The following is an 11,917-nucleotide window of genomic DNA, read 5'->3' as shown; positions in this document are numbered from 1 at the left end:
TATGAGACACATATAAGAAATATCTATTCTTTAAGGCAAGAGTTATTTATGGCACTCATAGCCAGAAGATAGCAATATGTCACCAACATGACTAATCACACAAGAAACATGACCACACAGGTCAAGCCAAATAACTACAGTTAAAGGAAGAAAAACACCAGGCAGTCACTAGCGACCAGAAACAGCCAGCAGTTTAGCTAAGGAAGGCGATGAATATTCTGGGTCCTGGGAGCTGCACCCTCACCAGAAAGTCGAATAGCAGGGAGCCGTTTTGCAGAACTTCAATGTCTAGAAATGTGTACTAACAATCCACAGGGATACGTTTGCATTCCATACTCATTTTCCTATTGTCTAACCCCATCTTCTTCCATTCTCACATTGGTACCAGATAGCAACCCATTCCGCATAGCCTCATTTGTCCAAATAAATAGCCATTTACTAATCTGTAAAGGAACCTGGAAGGAAAGATGGGTAAAATAAATAAGTAAATGTACAGAGAGAGAAAAAAAAAGATATAAAATGACTGTGTAGATAGATGATTAAAATAAAAAGCATGGTAACAAAAGGGAGAGAGTAACTAGGGAGGGGTTAGGGATTGTTAAATTAATACCCGCTGGAATTATAAACAACATTGATTTCTTATTAAGTCTGCGACTTCAACTCATTCAAGTGACTTCAATATGAAAACATAGTGGGTAAGACAGTATAAGGCAAATGAAATTTAGTGTCAGGTGGAAACAGCTTCATGGCTTGGCTTTTGGCTTATTAGCTGAGACATTGAACAAGCAACTTTTCTGAGCCTTAGTTTCAATATATGTTAAAAAAATAAGAGAACCATTGTATGAATTACTGATAATACATGTGAAGCTCACAGCTGATAAGTAGGTATTCAAGAGGTAGTATCCATTAACTGTGATCATCTATGTTACCAATTAACCCCTAACCAATATAAGGGAATATTATGATTCAAAAGAAGCTACTTCCTAGGAGAAAAAATGGAATTAATGGGGTTGGGGAAAATAGTCTCCTTGGGGCACTCAAGGTGAGGCACATGCAGGCAGACAAAGATTACACAAAGGGAGTATTTCTGATTTGAACATTGCTCAAGGTGAAATTTTATTGTTTAAGCAAGCTTTATCAAAACAATGTACTTCTTTTTTCCCCAAGCTTTATGAATTAAAAGAATTTATTCAAAGTCTGTTTCTTGTGAGCCTCACTCAATGAGATCTCAGAAACAAACTTCAGCTTTCCTGGTGAAAACTAGGAGCTCCAAGAGACCTCAGGGACAGAAGAGAAGGGCTGAAATTAAAATTAATAATATAAAAGGACATAAAAAAGCCACCAGAAGTACAAAAGGAAACTTTCCTGATACCAATGTGACTCCCCATTAACCAGATTATCAGAAAAGAAGAATAAAAGGACTATAGTTTAAAAGAAGCAGCTTTATAAAGACACACAATAGGAATAATAGGGCAGATTTCCATGATGATTCCCTAACAGTTATATTCAAAAAAGTTTATGCACTGCTTTTCGATCTTTCTGCATTTGGCAACAAGCACTAATAGTCACCTCTGTTTAAGCGACGTATAGAAAAATTTCTTTAATTTGGAACTTTAGTATACAACAAAAGAAATTAATTAATAAAGAAGAGATTATGTAAAATAAATGAAACTGTAGACATATGCATGCAAATGTTTTACAAATATACAATACAGAGCTGGTTTTATTGAACTGTCAGTCTCCCTCCCCTTCCATCGCCATTTACACACACTGCGGATGGGCATCAGTTTAGCTAAACTCAGTGTCAGTCCTGCTTCTTCATTCTCTTTACCTGTCCTTATTCAAATTAATCTCCCCTGGGATTCCTCTTCATTAGATTGTGCAAACCCAAGACCATACACCCCTACAGCTTATTGTCTACATGGTGTGACTTAATTATTTGACTGTCTTCATTAGCATGATTTTACTATTCCAGGAAGCTCTGGTCCAGGGAGATAAAAGTTTACTATTTATTCTCAACACTTTTTGAAACCCTCACCTCAAACCTTCATCTTGCTGTGTCCACCAATCCTAAACAATTATATCAAAATTGTTACCCAATTCTAATAAAGCCCTTATATTGAAAGACCCATCTTCAACCAGATTCCAGAAATCTCATAAATAACCCAACAGTGCCCTCCCCACTCCAAGATGCTATTAAGACTGTCAAGATAGAGGGCTCTCTTGCCATGGAAAGCAACAAACTTAGCTGTGCTTTAGCAACAGGTAATGGTGGTATTTTTAGAGAGCCAGCATTCAAAAATTGCAAGCCTTCTTGGATGGATGTCTTCCTTGATTTGATGATTACAGTATATAAGAGGTGTGTGTGTGTGTGTGTGTGTGTGTGATTTGATCCATAGGTAGAAGGACTTTTTACTTCTACTGCTAATATGGCTGCTGCCTTTTACTGTTTATCATTACATTCATGCCTTGCCTTGTTGAACTTCTCTTAAGCTGTTTTCATCATGCCGTGTTCTCCATACACTTGTCTTTTGCTCTTCTGGTATGTAATTAAAGGCCTCAGACATTCCATACATCTAAAAGACTACAACCTTGAACCTCTGGCCACTAGGCAGCAATTCACTAAAGACGATCACAGGCCTCCAAAGGATGCATCTCCTAATTCTCAAATCTCTCCGTGGCTCTAGGAGTTGTACCCGTGTGTCCAGTCCAGTAAGGTCAGTGTTGGCTCCACATGAACCGTTACAGCACTACAGACCTGGTTACTCAGCTTCTTAGCCCCTGAGGTCGAAGAAGCCTGTGTTTTCCATGGAAGAACAATGTTCCAAATATTCTTTGAATGGCTGCTCCTTAGCCTAAGGAATCTCAAACTGATGTTATTTCATTGTAGCTTCCTGTTTCCTACTTTTAAACTCCCCTCATCCTCTCACCCAACGACCCCCCCAGAGTTGTTGGGTTTACAGATATGTCTTTGCAACCTCCTGGTTGCAGCAGCAAAGACCAACACAGAAATGCTTTTAAACATTTTATGATCACAGAGACCCTGATGCAAGGATTTTTTTTTTTTTTTTTTTTTTTTTTTTTTTTTGCGGTACGCGGGCCTCTCACTGCTGCGGCCTCTCCTGTTGCGGAGCACAGGCTCCGGACGCGCAGGCTCAGCAGCCATGGCTCACGGGCCCAGCCACTCCGCGGCATGCGGGATCCTCCCGGACCAGGGCACGAACCCGGGTCTCCTGCATCGGCAGACGGACCCCCAACCACTGCGCCACCAGGGAAGCCCTGCAAGGATTTTTAATTATAAAATCATCATGGATCATTAAAGCCAATCTGCAGTTTTAAAAGCAAGAAGAATTTTTTTTTGGAAACATAGCAATGAAGCATTTCAAACAAAAGGAACGATATGAAGATAAGGTGGAAACAAAGACTGTCATCATTGTTAGGCTAACTTTTCAGAATGGTAGAAGATATTGATTTTTTAAAATGAGGCAGTGGGGCCTCCCTGGTGGCGCAGTGGTTGAGAGTCCGCCTGCCGATGCAGGGGACGCGGATTCGTGCCCCGGTCTGGGAGGATCCCATATACCGCGGAACGGCTGGGCCCGTGAGCCGTGGCCACTGAGCCTGTGCATCTGGAGCCTGTGCTCCGCAACGGGAGAGGCCGCAACAGTGAGAGGCCCACGTACCACTAAAAAAAAAAAAAAAAAAAAAAAATGAGGCAATGAGTGAAAAGAATTAAAGGTAATTTATACAATGAGTATTTTTCTTGCACTTTGTCTCATGTCTTTTAAAAAACCTTTCTCTTTACCTTTTGCTTTTTCTTTTAAGTTAGTGTTTCCCATTCTGAAAGTAGTGTGACTAAGTAGAGGCCACAGTGAAATATAAAAGAAACATGGAAAGAATAACAAGTAATAGATGCACTTTCTACTCCAGTTTTTAAACTATTGACTTATATTTTTCATCACTTCTAAGATAAATGAAAAACAAATTTTAAAAGTGTCCTTGAAGAATGAGAAGATTTTTAGTAGTCTAAAAGTCTACCAAGCTACTTGGTAGAGCACACTACAATGACCACAGTCGTAAGATCCAAACTTTTTATTATATATGCCCTCATTTAAAAAGTAAGCATGGGGCTTCCCTGGTGGCACAGTGGTTAAGAATCCGCCTGCCAATACAGGGGACACAGGTTCGAGCCCTGGTCTGGGAAGATTCCCACATGCTCTGGAGCAACTAAGCCCGTGCACCACAACTACTGAGCCTGCGTTCTAGAGCCCGTGAGCCACAACTACTGAGCCCATGTGCCACAACTACTGAAGCCCACACACTTAGAGCCCATGTTCTGCAACAAGAGAAGCCACTGCAGTGAGAAGCCCGCACACCTCAACGAAGAGTAACCCATGCTCACAGCAACTAGAGAAAGCCCGTATGCAGCACCAAAGACCCGACGCAGCCAAAAATTTAAAATTAATTAATTAAATTTTTAAAAAGCATGTTTCATATATGTGTATGTATTACACATGTATAAATTTTATATACATCCTATTATGCTGATATAATTTATATACTAATATTATACTAATATAAAGTTTATACATGTCCTATTTACTGATATCATACTGATGTAATAGCAATTTTTTAAATGCTGAGATTTAAAATATAGAAAAAGAAGCTCTCATTTTTCATTTAGTTCAAAAGATTTTCCTATACTCTCTGGGATGAACTAGACTGGATTACAAAATTAGACGTTTCCAGGTTTTCTTTGCATCTTTAAAAAAAGTTAGAAGAAATAGAAGGCTTGGGTCCTTGAAGTTTAATTTATTATCTGAAAATAATTCAGGTTTAATCTAGCAAGTTACTGTATGCATGTTTGAATCACTATATTTACGCTATTATGATGAAGTGTTTCCTTGTCTGAATAGCAATTATGGAAACAGAAAGCATTTGTTTATTACCTGATAAATTGGGCCCTAAATTATTTATTTAGTAAACTAATAACTCAAAGAAACGTTTTATCTGGTGTGTACTACTAGCCAGTCATAATTAGTTATTAAGAATCATAAATAAATAAGCTTTACACAGGTATGGTAGATTGTTGTCATATCCACTAGACTATACACTTCTTAAATTGTGCATCTTATAACCCTTTCTTTCCCCAATGCACATAGGATCTTGTATATAGTAGGTGCTCATGAAAATGTCTGCATTATTATTTCTCTTCATCATATTTGCTCATGCCCTTGGGCAACTAACCCTGTCTGTTTTACAACAGGTTTGATGAGCCTGCTGCCTGATGCTTCTGTCCGTAGCATGACAACGTCCACACACTGACTTCTGACAGTTGCTAAAGGAAATTTGCAAATGAACCACATTCAAACAAAGCTTTTAATAATAAATAAATAAGAACTTGGCCTTATTCAAGTGTTGATATCCCCTTAACGATTTTTCTCCTCACCACACTCTTATTTCTCTCTCTTCCCTAACTCACCGACGATTTAGTAACCACAGATTGATTGTAATATAAGGGTTTGAAATGAAGGGGAGAGAGTGGAGAGAAAGTTGCTTTAAAAATAGAGGACTGCCTCAGAACATTTATTTTCCCGAGGAAAAAAAGATCCCCAGAAAGCTTTCCACCCAGGAAACATCTGAACTTACAAATCAGATCTGTTATCGAGTTTGTGCCTAGACATGATCTATGGGTTTTTGTTTTTTGTTTTTGGCGGGGAGCGGGGAGGGGTCAGTATAATTTACCTCTAAGGTTGTCTCCAATTCTAAGCCTGATTCAAAATTGGAGAAAAACAGTGGAGCCCAATACACCAAAATTCTGGAGTCCCTCACCCTCTCCACCTAAAAAAAAAAATAAAACAAAATCCCCGCTCTCTTTTTCACTCTCCATTTTTGGGATGACCTAGTTCTGCAAGGAGAAAAAGTGGCCACTGGGGTGTGCCAGTGTGAGCAAAGGTACTCTTCTTGATTTAAGATAAAGCAATGCCCGACCCAGCTGGCCTCCAATCATTTCATAACTTCTGGCGGACTCTGAATCTCGGTCCCCGGCCCGGAGCAAACAAGCCGCGGCAAGCCGACTGGCCAGGCAGAGAGATTGATAAAGAGGACCAGGCCCCGCGGCAACACGCCCCAGGCAGGGAAACGCAGGGGCGGGCCGGCCTGCAGTCTCCGGTTTATTCTCTGTGACTGGGACACAGCTGGCTTTGAATAAGGACATTAAGTATACAGCACCATAGTTCGGTCTCGGGCCCAGTCTCTGGTCGGTGGCAGTCGGCCATTCGCCTCCGCCAGCCAGGCCCTCGCCCTGGTTCCTCGATAAAAGGGATGCCCACCAGCTCGCAGTCACACCTGTTGGGTGTTTCTCCACTCGGAGCCTCCGCCCCAGCAAACGCCTCCGGCCCGGGCGGGGAGCGAGTGCGGAGCGTGGGACGGGGTCGGAGAGGCAGGGCCGGGCCTTCCCCAGCGGACCCCCGCGGGACTCGGCGCGGAGGGCTGAGGCGTGGAGGGGGGACTGCGAAGGCGGGAGAGGTCGACACGGGCTGAGAGGGGCATGGGGAGGGCCGGGGGAAGGGGCGTCGCTGCTCGCCTTACGCTTCTAGAGCCTGCAGCAGAGGCGGCGGGGCTGCGCCGTGGAGGAGATGGGGTTTGCACCAGCCTCTGCATTTCTCCCCTCGGCCCCGGCGCCACTGCACCTCGCCGGGCCTCGGCGCCTGATAGGCCGCGCAGGGTGAGCGCGGGCGCTGGCCGGCGGCACCTCGCCCGGGACTGGAGGCGAGGGCGCGGCGGGGCCGCGGCGGGGGGACTCCGCGAGCCGGGCGGTCCACGCGTCCCCCAATCGCAGCAGCTCCGGCCGCCTCCCGGCCGCGGCCGGGACGGAGCTCCCCGCGCGCCCCCCGGGGGCCGGCAGCGTCCGGGAGGCGGCGCGGGGCTCGGCCCCTCGGCCCCGCAGCTCCGCGCACCCGGCAGCGGCGGCGGCAGCGGTGGCGCGGGCTCGGGCGCCCCGGCAGCCTCTGAGTCGATGGCCGGCAGGGACGCGGACGACGAGGGTCCCACGCGGAGGGGCGGCGCGGCGAGGCTTTCGGGGGCCGCCGGCGGGCGGGGAGGCGAGGCAGCCGTCAGCCGCCCAGAGCCGCTGTCCACTGCTGAAGCGCCGGCCGAGGGCGCCGTGCTGCCCGCCTGGATGCGCCTCTACTTCTACGGGATGCACGGGATCACCCTGGACGTGCTCCTGTCTGCGGCGCGGCGCTTCGTTCGCAGCCCCGACCTCCGGATGCTGGGCTTCTCCTCACCCTACCACTGCCTCCTGCACTCGCTCACCCACTTTGCCCTGGAGAAGGTCTACCTGCAGCAGCGGCGCTGCCCCAGCGCCTTCGTCTTCAATTTCCTCCTCTACCCCTCGGCCCACATGGGGCTGCAGACCCTGGCGGGCGCGTTGCTTAGCCAGGGCGGCGGGCCGGGGGGCGCAGCGGCGCCGGGGGCGCTGGACCTGGCGCTGCAGTACGTGCTGGCGCTCTACCACTGCCAAGTGTTCCTGAAGCGCTTCCTGCGCTTGCGGTACCAGCGGCGGCAGCAGCAGCAGCAGCAACAGCTGCTGCGGGGCGCGCCCCCCGCCCCTGCAGGCTCCCGGGTCCCTGCGGCAGCCGGCGGCCGGCGGCGGAGACCTCGCGGCCCCAGGGGCGCCGGGGGAGCCCCCAGCCAGGGGCTGCCGGACCTGCTCCGCTTTCTTTTCTTCGGAATGCACGGCTTTTTGGATGAGATCTTCTTCACATTCTTCTTTAACGTGCTGGGGCAGGGGGACGGGACAAGCAGCGGCCACACGTCTCTCTGGTCCTTCTTTATGTACGGCAGCTGCAGTTTCGTGGTGGAAAAGCTCTACTTCCACCTCCACTACAGTCGGGGCTGGGGCACCTGGAAGCGAGTGCCCTTCTACGTGATCTTCATCTACGCGTGGGAGTTGTCCTGGGGTCTGGGACTCCGCACTTGGGGCGCTTGTTCCTGGGACTATTCTCACTATCCGCTCAATTTCATGGGCCTTATTACCCTGATGTATTTACCTGGTTGGATATTCCTTAGTGTGTACCAGGACCTACTTTCCAACGTGTTGTGGCAGGTGCAGTACGTATCAACTAACTAAGACCAAACAAAAAAAACAACAAAAAAAAAACAGTCACTGGATTTCCATGAATGAATGTGATTTATTTTTACACACTTAAAACGCGGTGAGGTTTTTTTGGTTTTGGTTTTGGTTTTTAGCCTTTTAATTTTTATACATTTTACTAAACTTTTTCAACCTGTTTTATTTGATATTTTAGTTTTTCTATTTGGAACTTCTGCATAATACTACGATACTTTGAAATATTGCTGGAAACATAACTCAAAGTACTTAACTCGTCAATATTTTAAAACCCTCACTAGCCCAAACAGCAAAACCATCATACCTTAACATCGAAAAGCTGTAGTATTCACTTATTTGGGTGGGGGGATAGCCACTGATTTTTCTTTTATCTTTTTCTTTTTTTTTTTAAGTGAGGAAGTTCTTCAACTCAGAGACCAGTGGTTTTTACAAGATTTGGTGAAATTTTCTGATTTAATGATTTGTTTACTTTCTTGTTAATCCAATGTCATTTTAATTCCTTGCCATATTTACCAATGACTGCTGAAACCCAGTCTTGTACTCCTGAGACTACAGTTAATAGCTCTTAAAGTGCCTCTGTCTAGCACACAAATGAAAAGAGACTGACAAATTTGAAAACACATCCTATGGATCAATTTTTAGATAAGAAATCTTTTCTAGCAACTCAGACAGCTAACACTGTGTTAAGATATTTGATCTCCATCCTGGGAATGATCGCTTTCCTATGCAGGTTAGCCTTAAACGCCAAGTGTGTTAACTTTAATCAGATCCTGTGTCATCTTTGGCTGTAAATTTTTGTCCCTGTGCAATAATGTAAAATGTTTACTTTACATGTACAAGGGCCAAGCAAAATTATACCACCCTCAGTAGTGTTCTAACCATAAAGACTCTTTCCTACATGGGGCTTCAAGAGTGAAACAGTTCCATGGAATAAAATGAACCAGAATATTCACCTTAATTACATTAGCCCTAATTGTTTTTGGAGAATACAGATATGTGTTTTCAGCCTATTTCTGCCATGGCTCAGTTGTAAACATTTTTCTGTTTCCTTTGGGGCCCATACAGATTTCTTGGGCCAAGTCCGATGTAGTAATGTGCATTATAAATCAATGATAGCTTTTTGGTGACTCGCTATTAATGTCTGGAAGCTTGGAAGAATGGAAGTTAAAAGAGATGATGTAAACCATTTTAAGAAATCATATCTAATCAATTAATAATGTACTTTAAATTTGTTTGCTGTGTTTTCATTATATTTAGAAAAGACAAGTAGAACTGAGTATGGCTCATCCAAGGATGACTAATACCTTCTCAGTTTTCATTACAAAGAAAATTAGGAAAACTTATAGTGTGCATAAATGAACATATATTCCTATTCAAATTATTAGCTTGCCTATGCTATAAAAAGGGACTTCTTTCTGTTTTCAAAAACATGTTTGCTATGGCAGTAAAAATGAACATGTATTTAGATTTAAGTCAGGCATAGCTCTAAGAATGTTATATTATTTTAATCTACAATCCGAGGTCGTGAGCTAAACTATAATTAATGCTATATGATAAACCCCACCTTAGAAAGCTAAAGTAAGCTAAATGTTTGCAGAGAGTAAAAGTATCACTTTGTGAAAAAGGTTTCTGAAAACCTGGGGAGAGAAAAAGTATAAGTATAGATACTAAAGTTAGATGCTGGACAAAATATTTGTAATTCAAATGTGTCACATGTGCATGAATCAGAGTTTAGTGCCGCACCTCTCCACACCACACATTCCTGTGAAGCCTTAACCAAATCCGTGGCTTCTGGAATACTTGCTAAGTGTACGTATTCACACTGCTGTCATTCACGTGCTCCTCCTCAACCCTGCTTAATCTGCTTACCAGCATTCTTGGGGTCAGAAATCCATCAGGAAGTAGGAAAGCCTGCTATTTTGTTTGTTTTGCTTTTAATGTTAATCCTATTTAAAGGAAAGGTCAAGATTTTTCATTCATTCAATTCATTCAAGAAATAGTTATTGTGAACCTGCTATTTGTCAGGCACTTGCCTGGACCCTGTGGAGACAGCAGTGACCCAACATAGACAAAATCTCTGTCCTGATAGAGCTCACGGTCTAGTGTTTTGATTTATATGAGATTATACTTATTTGCAAGGCTACTGTTTCAGTAATAGGCAACGAGAGAGGCAGATGTTGTAAGGGCTCTCATGAGGCCTCTCCCTCAAGCCATCCTCTCTAAAACAAAAGCCCATTAACAGTCCCCCTGCTAGTTCTACAAAGAGCTCGGTTCATCTGTATTCAGGAAGTGATTACCCTGTCTATTAACTCAGCACCTTGCTTTAGGGCTTCTCATTCTGTGTTTACTCAGCTTCTTAAAAGTAACATTTTGCTGCAACTTTGAACCTTTAAAGAAAAAGCAGGGAAAGGAAAGAACCATCAGGTCAATCAACTTCGTTACTCATTAGTAGTTCAGATATAGAAATGATAAGGCAATAAAATAATAGTTAATAGTTAAGTAGTGCTTACCACCTGCCAGGAACTGTCCTATTATCATATATGTATAATTGTAAGTGAATATATGTACATAGCCACGTATATCCTAAATGAATACATATTATATATATATATATCTCAAGTATATATGTATTTAATTTTAAGTAATGTATATCTTAATGTTCATATATGATATATATTAAAGATACATACATATCATATATGATATATATGTACCTTAAGTGTATATATATATATACACATATATATGTACACAAACACACACACATATTTACTTAAACCTCTAACAACTTTCCTTTTACATGAGGACAATGAAACTGAAGCCCAAAGAGGTTAAGTAACTATCCAAGTCATACAGCTATTTATCAATAGATAGAATCCAAGTACACTGGACTCCAGTGTCTCTTCTTAACAGCATGGCTGTCATGCCTCTATCTACTGACCACAGTGAGTTTGAATCTTCTATGGATTTCACCTTACAATCTGTATTTCTCTTCTCTTGCACTATGACAAACGCAAGATCAGCTGTATAGAAGCTAGATACTAGTAGCAAAGATTCTCTTTCATGTTGCCTTTTTATTCCGTGGAAAATAACAAGGGCACTAATACCAGGTTGCATAACTGACAATCAGCCTAGTTCTAATCCCCAGGTGGGTGATAGTCTTTATATTCAAGTGGTGCTCTGAAACAGAGTTCCTCATTTGAAGTCAGATGATCTTGAGTATAAGAATAATATATTGAAATGCAAGATTCCTCATATCACAAGCTAGGAAAATACATATAATTACTGCTATACATTTAATATAGCACTCAGAATAGGCTTCACTGTAAGAGCTAAACAGCCCAAAAATTAAAATTAAATTTTTGCAGATATTTGTTGAGTTCAATTAAACACCTCAGAGTCTAAGAAAGTTCTTAACAGAAAAACATGAGAAAAAAAGTAATAAATATGGTTTTCTCTCTATGTTTAACTTAGACAGTGCTGAAATTTCTTACTAGAAGTGCTTTAAATTTTAAATCAATTCTATTTGGGCTTTCAATATAAAGAGAAATGTTAAGTTTTTCATGTTATCAATGAATATAGACGTTCCTATGCTATACAAGGACTCCAAAAAGGTTGATAATCCTTTCAATATTTCACACATTTCACTGTACTTAACTTTAATATTTTATTATAAATATTTGACATTTTATGTCAAACACAGCTTAGAAAAATATGACATTCTTTGTTGTTTAAGAAACATCTAATTGGTTAATCCTATCCCTTTAAAAAATAATAATAATTTCT

At 42.6% G+C, this 11,917-nt stretch overlaps 1 protein-coding gene across 1 annotated transcript; it reads left to right on the top strand.

Moving 5' to 3' along the window:
- Positions 1-7,015: 7,015 nt before the first annotated feature.
- TMEM229A (transmembrane protein 229A) lies at positions 7,016-8,131 on the top strand. The gene has a single exon (XM_060107492.1). It carries the CDS (start codon positions 7,016-7,018, stop codon positions 8,129-8,131), a length of 1,116 nt encoding a protein of 371 aa, XP_059963475.1.
- The last annotated feature ends 3,786 nt before the right edge of the window (positions 8,132-11,917 follow it).

The sequence above is a fragment of the Mesoplodon densirostris genome, chromosome 9 (assembly GCF_025265405.1).
Source record: "Mesoplodon densirostris isolate mMesDen1 chromosome 9, mMesDen1 primary haplotype, whole genome shotgun sequence".
Lineage (NCBI taxonomy): Eukaryota > Metazoa > Chordata > Mammalia > Artiodactyla > Ziphiidae > Mesoplodon > Mesoplodon densirostris.
This window is presented reverse-complemented; position numbering and strand designations above follow the sequence as displayed.

Coding starts and splice junctions, on each gene's coding strand:
- TMEM229A (XM_060107492.1), top strand. CDS start 7,016: ATGGCCGGCAGGGACGCGGACGACGAGGGTCCCACGCGGAGGGGCGGC.